The sequence below is a fragment of the Leptopilina boulardi genome, unplaced genomic scaffold (genome assembly GCF_019393585.1).
Source record: "Leptopilina boulardi isolate dan_hultmark-lab unplaced genomic scaffold, ZJU_Lbou_2.1 LbouV2_331, whole genome shotgun sequence".
NCBI lineage: Eukaryota > Metazoa > Arthropoda > Insecta > Hymenoptera > Figitidae > Leptopilina > Leptopilina boulardi.
Window position 1 is genome coordinate 242,912 of NW_026137898.1, and position 19,031 is coordinate 261,942.

A 19,031-nucleotide genomic window follows, 5' to 3' on the forward strand; every position below is an offset into this window, starting at 1 on the left:
GGTTTAGACATTACAGAATTGTCAACTCGAGTGATGTAATCATTATAAAAAAGTTTTGACTTAGGCTTGCATTCTGTTCTTAGACGAGAAAAAATTAAATAGTTCGATGCTAAATTAGAACTCTTGTAATTAATATGAGCTGCTTTCTTTAGAGAAACTAAATGCTTAAGCTCATTAGTAAACCAAGGAGGATAATTTGATGCCTTAAAATTTTTTATTGGTACAAAAGTAGTAAAAGCGTTATAAACAATATCATAAAAAATGTCAACAGCATCATCAATACTCGGTGTAATCAAAACTTCCTTCCAATTAATACTGAGCAAATAAGCATCCAAACCAACTAAGTTAGCACGAGCAAAGTCGTATATAAGACAAGATTCACTGATAATGTTATTTGAAGTAACCGAAGTAGCAGAAAATATAGTAAAGTTGAGAGGTGGATGATAATCAGCAATAGGTAGAATAGTTTCAGTTGCGATTTTTAAATTAAATTCAGAAAAGTTACAAAATATAAGATCTAGAATACTACCAGAGATATTTACAAATGTATTAATTTGAACAATGTTTAAAAAATCAAATGTTTCTGACAATCGATTTGCAATTTGATTATAAGATTGAGAAGTACGTAGCTTAGATTTACAAGAAGGTCCGCTTTCAGAAGGTAAACGCCATGAGATAAAGGGCAAGTTGAAATCACCAGTGATAACTAATTTAGCATTTGGATGTGTGATTGAGATTTTTTCAATAATGTTACAAACAGATAAATATACTTTATAATCTGAATTTGGAGGAATGTAAAATGTTCCAACAATATATAGTACAGTCAAATAAAAAAATTTAACGAAAATATGCTCCACTGATCGTTCATCTGTCACTAGAAATGATGCACACAACAATGAGTCACAAGCGATTAACACCCCACCACCGCGCAAATGATTACTAGAGTGGTATTTTCTATCCATGCGAAAAATATCAAAATTTAAAAAACCGAGTTCATTAGAACTAAATGAGGAGTTGAGCCAAGTTTCTGTGAAAATGAAAATTTTAAAGAGAACCGACGTTAAAGATAAGCGAAGATCCACAAGTTTACTTCTCAAACCTCTTACGTTTTGATAGTAAACGGTAATAGAATGAGAATCAGCTGTGGTAGTATCATGTGCTGAACGGGAGGGGATAACACTCGCGAGAACACCAGAAGCAGATGACAAGTCAGCACGAACAATTTGATTTAAAACGTCTGTGAGGCACGCACACTGGACTGCTTCTGTCGTTGAAAGGTTGACACCACTGTCGGAACACCGCACCGAAACATGATTCGAGCACCCGTATCTCCAGCTTGATGACGGCTCTCCAATTCCTTCCTCATCTCTGTCATTTCCTCCAACTGCATGCTCGTCATATCCCAAGAGAGACGCATGTTCATTATAAGTGGACGATGAATCTCGTCTCTTTTTGCTGTCAAGAATGACGAGTGAACTGCCTTCGCTTTTTCCTTTGAGTCGAAAATAATTTTCACTGATCTCGGGTGCTTCTGCGTCTGCGTAAATTTACCAATTCTTAATGCTTTTGAATTATTAAGAAAACCAGGTGTGCAAAAATTTGAAAAAAGTTGAGAAATTGATTCAAGAATTTTTTCTTGACTCTCATCATTCGAATTATTTTTAACAATTTCAGGAAAACCAAATAGAATGAGATTGCACGAACGAGAAAGACGATCCTGAATCTCAGACATGCAATTAGGGGAAAGAGAGGCGACGTTCAAATTTTCAATAGTACCTTCCAACACAGCAATCCGCTTTGAATGGTCAGTGACGGTTAAAACGGCCTCGTCAACTTTTGAGGACACAATGTCAACTTTTGTCGATAAATCCTTTATATTTGAAGTCATCGAAGAAAAGATTTTCTCTAAACCCTGCTGCAAGCCTTTAATCGCTTTGTTGATGATTGATTCCACACTTTCATTCGACATAACTTGTGGGGAAGTACTTGCAATAGGTTGAACAGAGCTGCTCGAGTCAGTTTGAGACAAGAAAGTAGGTGTACGAGGACGACAACACTTAGAATATGCACCATTAGATAATAAACTTGTGCGATTAGCACATCCAGGGTGATAAGGGGAATCACAAGCGGTACAAAAAACTGCGTCAATGACCGATTGTTTACACACTAGACATATTTTAGGAGTCAAAATTTTTTCTTTATTTGCCATGTTTAACCGGCTAAAAGTTAGGTTAGAATCAGGAAAAAAATCACACCGATTCAAAATTAAAAAAGACTAAATAAAACTTAAGAAAAAAAGAACGTAAAAGAGTTCAACTGTCACTAAAGTCCCAAGAGTGCACTAAAAAATATTTACAAGGCAGACTATACTATATCCATTTTAGCAAAATTTTTGCTCAAGACAAGAAACTTTCTCGTAGAAAGATTTTTCTAGACTACAGTGACAAGTCACTTTAAATAATAATTAAGACGTTCGCAAACAATCAAAAACAAAAAAAACAACGAAACAATTACGAACTATCAATAACAATTTGTAAATAAGAGATTAGAATAATAGTAGTTAAATAATTGTTGAAATAAAATTTATAAAATATTTTTTGTACATATTATTAGTAAAAATATTTGCAAATTTTATGTACACAAAAATTTTTGAATAATAAATTAATTAGTAAAGTTAAAAATAAATAAAATTCATTTAGTTAATATCAATGCTTTTTTATTGGAAATTTTTTTAGTAAAAATTTATAAATTTAATAGATATATATAAATGTAAAACAAATTCTTTGCAGTAGAAAAAAATGTAATCATAAGATATGTTGGGCACAGCAGAAAACGCATACAATTTACGCCACTACTCGCTAGCGCGCCACGCGTAATTTGTTAAGACTTCAATATTTTCTAAACTATTCAACAAATCAATTTGAAATTTTCCAAAAAATTTCCTTATACATTTATAAACAAATGTCTCTCTGGAAGTTCTTTGAATTTGAAACTTCCCCACAGACTTTTTGTCGGCAAAGGTAAGAAAACGTGATTTTTTACACATAATTAAAAACTATTAAATATTATTAAACAATTGATAATTTTTAAGTTTATTAATATACTATCGTCTTTTGTGAACTCAAACGCGTTTGTATATCAAATCCCAATTAATTTTATCAACATTTGTCAAAGTTAGGACGATATATGTTTTAAAATTGAATGAAAAATGAAAATAAAAATTTGTCAGTTTTTTGCAATTATTATTTAAACTAATTATTTTTCAAAAAAACTTCAAAAGAAAAAAAGATGCGCCTTTCTATTTCCTATAAGGTAGCACTTTTCAAAACTCAAAATTTAAAATTTAATTTTTTTAGTATTTGGACAATAGATACTCGGCAATAGAGCGTCAGGCGAGCGCCTCCGCGCACAGTGGTTCAGAATTGGAATTTACTGTTCACGAGGGACTACAGCCTTCAATTTTTGATGGATTTGGATATTTTTTTTTAAATCTTCAGCGATAAATTGCCCAGGTCGCCATTAGGCCGGATTTTTGAATTTCATTTTGCAAAATTTTTTATTTAAACAAATATATTGAAAAATGACCCTACGTTAACAATATTTCTTGTATATTTTTGAAAAAAATGTTTAAATAAACTACTTAAGTATGTTTTCAGTTGCACATATGGCCAAGGATAAAAAATGCACTATAAAAGAATTTTTTTCAATTGTTATTAACAAATGTTATAAACAAATTGCGGACTTTTTTAAAAATTGATCAAATTTGCTTGAAACTTGTTACTCGGGGATTTTCGATGTCGCTGATCACGAATCCGGTGTTACTTTTTCAAAATTCAAAATGTCGGATCCAATATGGCGGACGACTTTTTAAAAAATTGCTCCAATTTGTCTGAAACTGGTCACCTGGGGGTTTTCGAGGTCGCTGATCACGAATCCGGTGTTATTTTTTCAAATTTCAAAATGGCGGATTCAATATGGTGGACGATTTTTTAAAAATTTGATCCAATTTGTCTGAAACTGATCACCTGGGGGTTTTCGAGGTCGCTGATCACGAATTTGACATCACTTTTTTAAAATTTACAAATGCTATTAACAATTGTTATAAATAAATACATATAAATAACCAATAATATAAAAAAGTGCTTCTTTTTGCTCCAATAATTAAAATAATAGTTTAAACAGTGGTTATAATAGAAAATATAAATGTCAGTAACCATTATTATTATTATTAATTAAATTATTTAAATTATATATAACTATTAAATTATTAATTAATAAATAATTCATACTTTAATTAGCAACGTTTTTTCTGTTTTTTTGTTCTTAAAAAAATTTGTTTTTTTTGGTATAATTTGAACCAATAAAAGAAGAGCTTACAAATCACAACATTATTGCATTTATTATTATGAATATTGTTGCTACACAAGCAAGTAATAAAAAACAAAAAAAAACAAATTTTTCTAAGAACAAAAAAAAACAGAAAAAACGTTGCTAATTAAAGTATGAATTATTTATTAATTAATAATTTAAAAGTTTTAAATAATTTAAGTAATTTAATTAATAATAATAATAATAATGGTTACTGACATTTATATTTTCTATTATAACCACTGTTTAAACTATTATTTTAATTATTGGAGCACAAAAAAAGCACTTTTTTATATTTTTGGTTATTTATATGTATTTATTTATAACAATTGTTAATAGCATTTGTAAATTTTAAAAAAGTGATGTCAAATTCGTGATCAGCGACCTCGAAAACCCTCAGGTGATCAGTTTCAGACAAATTGGATCAAATTTTTAAAAAATCGTCCGCCATATTGAATCCGCCATTTTGAAATTTGAAAAAATAACACCGGATTCGTGATAAGCGACCTCGAAAACCCCCAGGTGACCAGTTTCAGACAAATTGGATCAATTTTTTAAAAAGTCGTCCGCCATATTGGATCCGACATTTTGAATTTTGAAAAAGTAACACCGGATTCGTGATCAGCGACATCGAAAACCCCCGAGTAACAAGTTTCAAGCAAATTTGATCAATTTTTAAAAATGTCCGCAATTTGTTTATAACATTTGTTAATAACAATTGAAAAAAATTCTTTTATAGTGCATTTTTTATCCTTGGCCATATGTGCAACTGAAAAGATACTTAAGTAGTTTATTTAAACATTTTTTTCAAAAATATACAAGAAATATTGTTAACGTAGGGTCATTTTTCAATATATTTGTTTAAATAAAAAATTTTGCAAAATGAAATTCAAAAATCCGGCCCAATGGGCCTGGGAAATTTATCGCTGAAGATTTAAAAAAAAAATATCCAAATCCATCAAAAATTGAAGGCTGTAGCCCCTCGTGAACAGTAAATTCCAATTCTGAACCACTGTGCGGCGAGTTCTTCTTCCCATCCGCTCATATGGTTAAATTAAAGTTTAAAACGTACATTTTAATACCCATATCCATATGCAATTACGGAACCCGGAATCGTGTTCAAGACATAAAAATAGATTGGAAACCACTCTGATATCTCAAAAAATACTTTGTAGCCTTGTTGTGTTGGTGAGACAGACAGACAGCGCTTATTAAAATTGCACTGAATTTAATGATAAATGTTCGATATGTGGTCAGAAGAAGAAAAGAAGACTTTAATCCCTTTAAATTAAAAATTTTGATAAAGCGAAAGCTAAAGATTGATTTTAAAGTATTGGGCATCTCACCCGTACGCCTATGGCCATCTCCCCCGTACATTCCGGGAGAGATGGCCAAACGCGTTTTTTAAAAATATTATTTTTAATATTGTTTGCATTTAAAAAATAAATTCGTCTTGAAGGTAGACTGTGAATTTTGTTAGTCAAAACCTTTAGAGCGAAGTTCACGAAAAATGTGCGTTGACGACTGACTTCCTTCAGGATCGCTAGTAATGCATAGAGGGTTTGCATCAGTGTTGCACTTCTGTAGCCATGAAGAAAGACCTTGACTCTTGAAAGTTGGTCCATACTAAGCGTGTTGGCAAATGTTGTATAAAAACCATCATTTGTCTTCAGAGGTCGAATATTGCACATAATATCTTTTGGAAAAGCGAAGTTTATAAACGTTTTTGATAGTATCTCAAGATGAATTTTGTCAAAATCAGTAATGGATTTGGGAGCACAATGGTTTGCTTCAAATGAGACGAAATGACATTACTTATGAAGTTTTCAAAATTGTCAAATGTCGAATGGAAGTTGTATACGCTATGAGTTCCTTTATACAGCTGATTTTCCAAGACAGAGAAGGATGCCATCAGCGCGACAGCTAGAAGCGAAGGTCACATAAATTGGAAAGACAATAATATGAGCGCTGGTGCTGGTGGCGAAGAAGCTGCTTCTCGTGTTGTTCCTCTTGATTTTCGCTAATTTACATGTATTTGACGATATCGTGGGAATCAATTTTTATTTTTAATAAGAAAGATTAATAACGCAGGTTTAATTTAATTTTCATGTTTTTCGTAAATTTTTTTTTTGTATAAACTTAAAATTTTTTTTTTTAGTAAGCACAATGAGAGATGATTGAATGAATGCGCGCTGGTTGAAATTTAAATATTGTTAAAATGACAGTTAAATACCAGTTTAGCATTGTCATCACTAATAGTGCTCGCGATCGTTTTGCTTCAATAATGAGCATTATCTTTTTGTCAAATAATTATTTTGTTTTTGCGATTTTGAATAAAATAAGTATCTTTGCTTTATATCAGCTTTAATTAAATTAATTTAGTATTGATCGCGATTAAATTAAATCAAAACTTTCCTTTGTTAATAAATGTCAAAATAGATATATATTTTTTTTCAAACTGTTAAATAATCATTTGTAATTTTTAAATCACTTATTATTTTTATTTTATTTATTTTTGTTTATTTAAACAAGTCGCGCAATAATTGTACTCCGATTTTGACATTAAGGGCAATGCGGGCCCTTTTAGCACTTGCGCATAGACTTGCCAGCTGTTGCTGATAAGCAAGTATAGTTGGCTTTGCTATAGGCAATGACGCACGCGAAGGTATAGTCGGTCCTACTGTACGCGATTAGGCGACGGAGGGGAGTTCCCTGCTAAAGTCTAAATGCTATGTCTCGGATTCCGAGAAAAAGCAATGTACGTTTTCGCTTCTGGAGTTACTGCGTGAAATCTCTACTAGCCAAGCGCTATATAAGACGTTAAAGCAATTTGAGAGAGACACCTTCAGTCCTGGGCGAAACGATTGCCATGTGGAATAGCACATTTATTAATTATTTTGCGGCGCTTTTTAACTAACATATTTTAAATTAAAAATTTTTTTTTTTAATGAGTATTAATTACTATTTTCATGTTAAACAGTTATTCGATTTAAATAAGATATTTTCATTTGTTATGATTTAAATTTAATATCAATAAAAAAATTTTTTTTTTGAGACGATCATTTACTTTACTGCGGTTACTCAATGAGTGCGAGATGTACTCATCGTCAACTGAAAAATCACTAGCAAAGTACTCGGTAAAGTTACTTGCATTTCGCGTAATTACTTTTACTAAGGAATGCCTTGAGATTTCAATTACATGACTAGAATAACTTTTTGAAAAGTTAAATCTTTCGCGCTTATGTTTTCAGAGAGGCATTATAGTGATTTCAGTGTAATTCCAAGCCTACTATCATTTCGCTTCAATGAAGGCTGTGCGATTGATTGTATAATCGATGATTATTGGTAATCAAAATTTTGAGAGTCACTAGCATTATTCTCAGCAACTCTAGCTGTATTTAGCGTAGATGAGTTGGCTGGGAGGCGCGTTGAATCCCATTATAAGAATGATATATATATGTTTTTTTTAACTTTTATTTTGCCTTTTATAAAAACTCTTAATTTATTATTAATCATTTATTTATTTTTTTAATATTATTTCAAAAATATTAGGTAAGATTCTCGCAATTTCAGGAAACACTAGTGTATTTATTATAATTTATAATAAAGGCACGTTGCTTCCTCGCAAAAAAAATGCATAACTTTGCTTTATTATACTAAAACACTAGTGAACGGACTTTAGCGAACACGTTGAATTAGTATTGAAATGCTGACTTACTGTAAGAGAACTTGCACTGTTTGATGAGGCACTAGTGGCATCGAGTAAGCATGCGCTTCTGAGCACGTTGCCTCAGTGTAAGATGTACAATTTTGACAGCTTGTTTCTCAGCTGTTATAAGAACACTAGTGAACAATAAAGCTTTTCGCTTTCAAACACGTTGTTCTAGCTAGAGAAAACTAATTGACAATTTCTGAGAAAGTGGCAATTAATAATTATTATTTAGTTATTGAAATTTTATTCTTTAAAAAATTCAATTAACATTAATAATTATGCGAGAAAAAGTAACGCGATAATTTTAATTTTGAAATACTAGTGACAATTAGATTATTTACCTAAGTTGTACGTTATTTCTTGATTATAAATTCGAGAGGTACTTTTTGACCTTGTTAAATAAGATAATAATTTTTATTTTCTGACTTTGCGCTCATTTTTCGATAATGGAGCGTTGTCATGATTGCCGTGTGCATTAGGCACATTTATGTACAAACAGTAGGGTACATGTGGTAAATTATATTGTTGTGCATAGTATGGCGGAGAATAATAATATTTTAATGATTTATAATATTTTTCGCAATTGTGTAATTTCGTTTTATTTAATATATTAATAAAAGTTTCCGCTCAAAATTATTATCTTTTTGAGAATCATTAATTTTATATTTTTTTTAAATTATTATTTCTATACCGGCCGTCTTTGTTACTCGAGCACCGCGGACGATTATATCGCTTATTGCTTGGCGTTCGTCGCTTATGACGGTGATCCGGATGGTGTCTATCGCTGTCGCGACTTATACGCTTTGGCGATTGATGTCTCTCTCCCCCCTTCTGCGATGAAGTGGCACTGAGAGAGCAAGACAGATCTGGACTAGATCGACAATGCGAACTAGGAGCAAAAGACTCAAAAACATTGTCTGAATCTGCGCAAGATGTAGATTCAAGTAATTTCGCGTCATTGTTCTGTGATTCTAAAGTTATAATTTTTTTATGTAATGAAGCGTATTGGCGCTGTATTAAATTTATTAATTTCATTTTTATTTTATTATTTTTCATTTTATGGTTTCAATTTGTAATTTCTTGATTCTAAATTTTTCACCGTTGTATAGCTAGTTTTAACCAGTGAGTTTGACTGTGTAAACGAGTTTTGCGCGTTTGCAGCAGTCTGTACACTTGGTGTACTGCTGGAGGGGGTTGCCATTTCCGAATTTGAAAAAAGGGTGGGAGGGAGGGTTACGAGTTTGTCGGTATAGCTTTGGCTATCGCTGATAATTGAGCTACTCGATGGTTCCCCATGAAATTTTTGCATTTTAAATTGCATAAATTCCGCTTTCAAGATGGAAGTTTGGCGCTTAAAATTTTCCTTCAAATCTTGAATCATTTCGCGATTGCAGCTATTTATTTCTTGTAAATTTTCAATTTTTAATTCTAATGAATTTCTTAAGTCAGTTAATAAACAATTTTGTTCATTAAATTTTTTCATCACTTGGCAAAGTGCTTGTTTCATTTTGTTTACAAAATAAAATTTTTAATTAATTTTCAGTCAATTTATTTCGATATAAAATGTTTTAATTTGAGTATTTCTAAAGGTGGTCTAACTGAGATCAAGCAAAGTTTGTGTTTACGTTTTTTTTCAAAAGACTCGGTATGTTAACGTCGAGCGATCGAACAAGAGATAATGCTTTCGACGAGTGATTATGTCAGAAATAAATTTAATTTGAATATATTTTTAAAGAATATTTCTAATGGAAAATTTTGAAATATTAAGCGTTAGTATCCCTCATGGTGCTTAAAATAAAATAAAATTTATTTTCTAAATTTTTTCAATTATTACACAGAACGTAGAAAAGATAAAATTGATAATTAATTCTTTTTGAAAATAATAATAATAATAATGACGCGTTTTGTTAGTCGGTACAGTGAGAGAGAAGCGAGCACATGTTTGCAATATAATATAATTTATAATAATATCGCGTAATGGATTTCTGGAATTCTTGTTCAAAAATTTTGTGTTTATTTAGACGCGGTGAAAATAAAATTTTGTTACATTCTGAGAAAATTTTACTTAGGATGAGTCGCCATTTTATTGCGTCGGGAATAGAAAGAAAAGCGTCACTCTAAAGGAAAGGACCTGTGCGATACGCCATTTTGAGGCTTCGCGATGGAAATTTCCCAAGAAGAAAGCGCGATTATTTTAACACAAAAAAGTTAAAAATTTGCTAAAAATGTGGCGAAGCACAATTTCAGCTAAAAAAAGGACAGGCAGTTTCAAATAAAAAAAATCCGCTTCCGTTCACGCACAAAAATGTGGCAACACAATTTCGGCTAGGAGAACAGAATAATTTCGAGTCTAAAAAAGTCTGTCCCTGTTCGGGCGCCAAAAATGTGGCGAACTTCGCGAGACTTTGATTTTAAATAATAATTTAAAGAATAAGGGTTCAGCTCACGACAGTCGACACAATGTATTTGAAGAAAACTCCTGAAATCCATGTGATTTAAAGAAAGATTCGACCAGCGGCGAAATCCATTGAGCGGTTGCGAATAAGAATATTATTGAGACAAGTTACTAGGTAAGAAGAACAAGGATTGATCGAACTTACCAATTCGCAGATCGCTGTTTCGCTGGTGAATTATGATTCCTTTATTATTGATCCATCGTTAAAAGGCACACAAATTAATAAAGAGCAAACAATTAAGAAAACTGAATAATTTAATGATAGTAAAATGTGTTATACATTGAAAGAAAGAAAAGAGTGCGTCGCAGCGCATAAATTGAATTCGCGTTAATAATGAGACTCATATATCTCTTAGAAGTTTTGCTTCTCGCTAGAAGTCTCGCTTCTCTCTGATTTTTGAAATCGACCGCGATCATAATCGCAACCTTTGAGACCCTTCGTGTGGGGTCCGATGACACCCGAATTTTTCATTCGTTCAACGACCACTGGTCGCGGTAGCTATCAGGCTAGCGCCTGGCGCGATGTATTATCAGATGAGAAAAACCACCAGGAACGGCATATTTATCCCAAAAGAAAGAAAACGATTTCGATCGTTACAGTTTATTATCAGTAGAATTAACTTTTTCATCCTCTCTCCTATACTGAGGCTTATTTTATGCCCCAACGATTTTGTACCTAACAGAGAAAATTTCTAACCGACGGGAATTGAACCTTTGACCCTAACGCTCGCAATCCAATACTTTAACCGACTAACCAAGCACGCTCGCTACGACAGTATGCGACTTTCTGCTTGTCCAATTGGTAATTTAACTATATAAAGTAGTCATTTTTACTACTTTTTTTAGTTGCTATAACTATCTTTTTTAAGTTTTGACTTCTAAATTTTTCATCTTTTAATTATATCATAAGTAGTAGTTTTAATCACAAAGGATTTGTTAATTCTACAACAAAAATGTTCTTAAAGCCTATTGTACCACTTTGAGTAGTAAAATCTACTACTTAAAGTAGTAGTTTTAACTGGAAACGATTTTAAATTCTGCATCAAAAATGTTCAAGTTTATCGAATTAATTAAAATAGTAAAAATCTACTACTTAAAGTAGTAGTTTTAATTACAGACGACTTGTTAATTCTACAACAAGAATTTTATTGAAGCTTATAAAATCATAGAAATTAATAAAAAATTTACTACTCAAAAAGCAGTTATATTACTTAAAGAAAATAATTCCTTTTACTACTTTTCATATAACTGGTGAATAGTAGTTGGATTTACTACTCTTCAAATTTTGAGTTGACTACAATTCCACTTGTTTTTATTACCTTAAGAAAGTCAATTTTACTACCGACCTGTAGTTGTACTTTAACTACATATTTACGTAAAATCAACTATTACTTTTTAACTTCTTAAAAATAGTTACATTAACTACATCAACATGATTCGATTAACTAAAAAAGTAGTTATTTTAACTACTTTCTAGTCAACTACCTAATGGTAGTTTGTTTAACAAATAAGAGTTTTGCTTTCTTTAAAAAAAATACAGTAGAAATTTAAAGAAAAGAAAAAAAGAGTGCTGCTAAAAATTGCGTCTCAATTGATTTTATCGACAAATGTTGATAATAAACTGTCGAGTAAACTGTAATAGATTGAAATTAATAAAAACATTAAATTTTTATAATTATTTAACAATAATCATCTTAAAATGCATAAAACTTATTGATTTTAATAATTATATTATTAATTTCATCATTTTTTATACATTTTAGACAGAATTTCAATCTCAATTTTGGTGTTCGCATCATACAATCCGCCAGGGATCGTAGAGACATCGTGTTGTGTTTGAAGAATTGTTCTTAAAAATGAACAAGTCGTGCTTAGAAATCGTGCTTTCATTACGTGAAATGTTTTTAGTAAAAGAATATTTTAAGTGTAGACCATTTAAAGTCATTTTACGAAACCTAACCTCACTTTCTTTGGCACATTGTACATATTAAAGGTACATATTCTACGGAAAAAAATAAGACAAAAAGCCCTCTACCAATTTTCAAAATTTTTTATAGTTTTTGCGTAAATTGCAATTGAAAATTTAAAAATTACGCGTGGTAATTGGCTGCGCGAGGTCAGTGGGCGGGGCATTTCGCGCCGGAACTTTCCTGATTTTCCAGGCGTCGGACAAAATATATAATCAATTTTTATTTTTTCATGTTTAATCTTTATTTATATAACAAATTATGTTATTTTAATAAATTTTGAAGAATATTAATATTAATTCGAATGTAACAATAATATAAAATATAAGAGAAAAATTTTCTTCTTTTTTACCTGTTTACGAGGTTAAAAAAAAGACGAGGTTACGAATTCCAAAAAAACAAAGGAATATTACATAGCATTGAGAGTGGCTTTTTTCCCACAGGTATTTGTCTTTTTTACACCCAGAGGCATTTTTACAAAAGCTATAATAAATCTCAAAATTAAATCAATTTAAATAAATCCACATTAAACACTTTTTAAGAATAGTCTTCTCTTTATGTACAAACATTTACTTTTATTTTTCACCCACTTAAACGAGTTGTTCGGAAAGTTAACCAAAATTTTGTGTCTAGAAGATCTCAAGACTAAATTTTTTTTATTTGTTTGTAGAACTACAAAAGTTAATGGAAAATTGAAAACAGAAATTAAAGTAAACGCTGATTAAACCATTATCTTTTAATATTAACTATGACGAGATCATCCAGAATATTCTTCTTGACTATTAAAAGCTACTTGTGAATACTGAAAATAACAGACTTCATGTCTAAAAAAACAATGATTTAATCAGCGTTTAATTTAATTTCTGTTTTCAATTTTCCATTAACTTTTATAGTTTGACAAACAAATAAATAATTATTACTTGTAAAACATAAATTTAATTTGATCATTAACTTTTATTAAAAATACTGCTAGGTGAAAAAATAAAATTATGTTCGAATACCAATTTGTCTAAAAAGTATAGTATCTTGAGCAAACAATAATTTTAAAAAATCAACTTCTCATAAAATTTACTCAATTAATTTTTCTTCCTTTTGGTTTTAATTACTCAAAAAAATAATATCGTAATTAAATTTACAAAAAAAATTTGAAAAGCTCAGACTTTTGGGTGAAAGTTATTGCTGAGTAGCAGTGATTTTATCATAAAAAATACAAAAACTCAATTTTCTTAAAAATGTGTTTAACGATTTTTTTATTTTTGGACTTAAATTACTAATAGTAATATAAGGATTTTTAAAAATGAATTTCATTGATTAAGACTGATAAAATATTGCATACCCCAAAGTTTTGCCCCGAACTACTTCTGCTTGAGATGAAAGGACTTCTGCTATCATGTCATCATTGAAAAAGTCATTAGTACATCTCCACCTTCTCCCATAAGTCAGCTCCAATTGCTTAGCCTGGGGCCAAAGATCTTGAGAACGTTTTTTTCCTTGTCTGTGCTATTAATTAATTCCTAGAATTATTATAACTCGTTTCGAATGAAATCATGGGTATTATAATGAAAATATAACACCGGTCGACAGAATTTTTTTTAGATATCAGAGTAGTTTCCAATGTATTATTGTGTGCTGAACACGATCATGAGTTCAAAAATTGCGTATCATGTCAGGATTTTGAGTAAAGTGGGGTAATGTCTCTAAAAATCGTGTTTTTGAGGGTTTTCAGTATTCTTAGGGTTCCGTTCATGCAGTAAACCGAAACGGAACCATTATTATGGTTTCACTCATGTCCGTCCACAAAATCATGTCCCCCTCCTCTAAAACCTAGCCATTTCAACCGATTGAGCTCAAACTTGGTATTTTCGCGAGTACATTAAACGAAAATTATAGCGAATCTGATTGGAATTGAATTGAATATAGTTATATTCGAGAAACTCGAAATTTCTGAAAATAGCGTGCCCCCCCCGTCCTAACTTTTACAGTTTTGGAGCTACGAAGCTGAAACTTAATACACATTTAATTTCACGTGTAGATTTCACGAAAAATATAGCTAACCCTTTTGAAATTGATTTAAATATTACTTCGCTACAAAAACTCAAAATTCCTTTTTATCTTAACTTTAACAATTTTTTAGCCAACCATCTCAAACTTTGTACATATATGAGAGATTCTTTTTCAATCGCCCCAGCCCAAAAAGTCAATGTTCTGGGATTGGCTTCATACTTTGGTAAATTGTTGTCCTATATGATAGTAATAAATCCCTAAAATATAAACTCATTAAAAAAATATTTGTAGAAAGTAGAGGGGGTTGAAGTTTTGACGTTAAGGGTAACATTGTCATTTTCAAATCCGTATAACTATGACAAAAGTTAATGGATTTTAATTTATCCATAATGGATTTTAATGCATTTTTCACGTACTTTTCAAAAATGTATACACAATTTAAAAAAAAAATTTTTTGACCCCTTTTTTTTCAAAATCAACCCTTATTTTTCGATTTTCACCCCTTCGGGTATTTTTTTTTTTTTTTTATTATTTTCATTGGAAAGCTGAGGTTTTTTCCCATGAGCTATGTAAATATGAAAATGGGACAACAATAATTTTGTGAGAAACAGAATATTAATGTAGGCGGTGCCGATAACGGGTATACCTGAAGATCATCTTCGAGGATTTAGGTAGGCACCGCCTGCTTTAATATTCTGTTTCTCACAAAATTATTGTTATCCCATTTTTATATTTACATAGCTCATGGGAAAAAACCTCAGCTTTCCAATGAAAATAATAAAAAAATAAAAAAAAAAATTCCCGAAGGGGTGAAAATCGAAAAATAAGGGTTGATTTTGAAAAAATAGGGGTCAAAAAATTTTTTTTTAAATTTTGTATACATTTTTGAAAAGTACGTGAAAAATGCATTAAAATTCATTATAGATAAATTAAAATCCATTAACTTTTGTCATAGTTATACGGATTTGAAAATGACAATGTTACCCTTAACTGCACCCTTATCGGCACCGCCTACATTAATATTCTGTTTCTCACAAAATTATTGTTGTCCCATTTTCATATTTACATAGCTCATGGGAAAAAACCTCAGCTTTCCAATGAAAATAATAATAAAAAAAAAAAAAATACCCGAAGGGGTGAAAATCGAAAAATAAGGGTTGATTTTGAAAAAAAAGGGGTCAAAAAATTTTTTTTTTAAATTGTGTATACATTTTTGAAAAGTACGTGAAAAATGCATTAAAATCCATTATGGATAAATTAAAATCCATTAACTTTTGTCATAGTTATACGGATTTGAAAATGACAATGTTACCCTTAACGTCAAAACTTCAACCCCCTCTACTTTCTACAAATATTTTTTTAATGAGTTTATATTTTAGGGATTTATTACTATCATATAGGACAACAATTTACCAAAGTATGAAGCCAATCCCAGAACATTGACTTTTTGGGCTGGGGCGATTGAAAAAGAATCTCTCATATATGTACCTATTTACAAGCAAATTGAAAGAAAATTAAAGGAAAATTATTTTTGTTAATCATATATAAATATTGAAATAAGGGGAAGATAATAAGGGAATTAACCCCAATAAACTTTTTTTTTATCTTGAGCATATAGGTCTTAAAATGTACATTTTAAGCTTTAATTTAAGCCTATATGGAAGTCTCCAGCACGTCAAGTTATGGAGAAAAAAAATACTGAAAACCCTCAAAAACACTGTTTTTAAAGACTATACCCCCATTTAACTCAAAATCCTGACGTGATACGCAATTCTGGAACTCATGATCGTGTTCAACACACAATATTACATTGGAAACCACTCCGACACCTAAAAAGAAGTTTTATTTTGTAGACCTATGTAATTTAAAATACCAGGAGGTTTTAGTGTATATCAACGTGCAATTTATAGTTTTCCATTTAAAAGACCACTCCTCACATACTTATGGGAGATTAATCACCTATAAAACTTAGGACACTAAATAAAAATCATGTTTCATCTGACGGATATTAATTATTATTTCTCAAAATTACAATAAAAGGATAATTGAGGAGTAGACTGTGATGTAAAGTTGAAAAAAGTGTAATATCTAACTGTATAAACAAGAAAGTGCAGAAAGTATAAGTATGAACTGGTAAATGGGAATAATAATGTGAATTTTGATTAAGTTTTAGGTATCAATGTTTATTCATAGCATTTTAATGCATCATAAAACAAAATTCGAACTGTTAATACATTTTAATACTGTTTGAAGCTGAATAATTTTGTAAATGTTATTGCATAGCGCCCCAAAAGAGTAAATTTTAAATGATGGATCTCACATAGTATAGTGAACATAGTTTTCAAAGATTGATAATTTATTTTTGAAAATATTTACTTAGAGGATTTTTAAGTTGCTGATTACAAATCTAAAATCACATTTTGAAAATTCAGAATGCTACATTCAGTATGGCGGAAAATTTTTTAAAATTGATTTTAGAATTTTATGATACTTGATATTTACGGCCAACTGGGGATATTATACTTAGCGCAAGATTTAATTCATAAAATATTTATATTGAATTGTTTAAACTTGATTTGACATTAACTCAAAAAAGTAATTTTCATTACTATTTGAATGTTTTTCAAGTTAATTTTGTAACTTTTTCTCTTAAAATAACTTAAAATGCTTGTTTGAAATTATATTGACCCAGTTAGCAAAGGGACGTCTTAAAAACGTCTAAAAGAAGTCTCACCTTGTCTGCGGACATTCAGGGACAATGATAGTTAAGTCTAGGAGACATTATAAAGACAACTAAAAGACGTCCATAAGAGATTCTATGTCTGGTCCAAAAAACGTATTAAAGACGTCTCCTGAACATCAAAAAGACATTAAAAAATCTACAATACAAAAAATATTTTTTGTAAAATAATTCATTAAAAATAATACAATTTAATTAACATAAATGATAATTATTATTATAAATATTTATTATTAATAATAGTTTAAATATTCTAAATAACATTAACTATTAAACGTAAAAATGGGAGTAATAAGCTTACAAGGATGAAATTTGCAATGGAAAGCGTGCAATAGCATTTTGTAAAAAAAAGTAAAATTTTAACTCCGGATGAGTATTTTGCCAGTATTATTCCAGTACTACGTTAGTACTGGTGAGCGGGACAAAATCAGTACTGGACAGCGTTACCAGCCAGGGTTGGCCCACTACTGACCCAATACGGCAGTCAGTACTGTTATACTGACTGGCAGTGTTGAGTCAGTACTATGGAAGTGTCAGATTTCTACTTGGGGTGTTTCAAATTAGCAGCAAAAATATTTTCTATCCCTCAAACGACTTTGAAAAGAAAGGTGAAGATACAACCTTTGCGAAGTTTCCAAGCAATAATAGATTGATTTTTGTGTAAATCCCAGCTTGCATCTTAGGGTATCGCATCTTACCCTCAACGGAGGGGAAGATGGAGATATATTTGACTTTTCTACGTTTTGTTAATTTATAAGTATTTAATTACGTAACAAATATTCCTAATAAGACTGCGCAATGGAAGACTGATTCCCAAAGATGATTATTGTAATACGTAATAAAGTATAGTTATAATAATGTTAGTTTTATTGTGCTTCAAATGTTAAGTCTTGACCCTCTTTCTCCTAAAGACTCCAACAATATTTTGAAAATATTTCACATAAAGTTAACAGTTTTTTTGACACATGACATTACTAGTTATGTATTTTCTAACATGTTCAACAATCATAGAATCCTAGAAAATTAAAAACTGCTGTGGAGCTGTACAGGACATATAAATTGAATTTGACTTGTGCGCATCATTTAAAAAAGAAATTCACAAAATATTTTAGAGAAATATTTTTTCAAGATATAATAATATATGTATAATATTTCCTCACAAGCTGACATTTCTCTGGTTGCAGCAATATTTCAACGATTTTGCACTACAAAATTTCAATGAAATATTTTAATAAAATTTAGGAAATATGTGCTGTATGGGACGAGAAATTATTATAAAGTTTAATTGTTTATTAAATAAACAATTTATTTTGGATAAACAATAGTCATTTGTTAAGTTTTGCATATTACTTAATAAAGGCAGTATTTTTCTATGTGCATACCAAATTTTAAGAAATTTTATCAAGTTGAATTAAAATAATCGCGATTTTTGTAAATAGCTTCTCAAAACTTAAATAGTTTGTAACAAATTTAAAAAATTAAAATTTTTAAAAACGCTTTTAGAAGTGTTTTTATTTTACATTTTTCTTTAAAATTACATAAAACAATTTGTAAAAATCGCAAAGTTGGTTTTAAGAGGCGCAGTTGAGAAATTTTGAATCTACGCCTAAAGCTTACAGGATACCTTCAGACGGATGTCCACAAAATAACGCAAGAGTTTAAAGTTTGTTGTTGTTTAAATTCGGAATTTTTGTGATACACTAAGTAAAAACTAGCGTTTTTTAGTACAATAGGCCCGGTTGACAGTATTAGTTTTTGGGGTCTCTGACTTAAGATTTTTTTTTA

The 19,031-nt window shown here is 30.4% G+C and overlaps 1 protein-coding gene across 6 annotated transcripts in view; it reads right to left on the reverse strand.

The window, feature by feature from the left end:
* The window catches only part of LOC127285353 (trichohyalin-like), a 157,722-nt gene that overhangs the window by 14,172 nt on the left and 124,519 nt on the right, over nucleotides 1–19,031 (reverse strand). For all 6 annotated transcript variants that reach the window (XR_007843595.1, XM_051311325.1, XM_051311329.1 and 3 more), the window contains one exon: nucleotides 13,839–14,002. Coding sequence is in view for 5 of the 6 variants with exons in the window: in XM_051311325.1 (XP_051167282.1) it covers nucleotides 13,839–14,002 (164 nt within the window). In the remaining variant the exon portion in view is untranslated. The remainder of the gene's footprint in view (nucleotides 1–13,838; nucleotides 14,003–19,031) is intronic.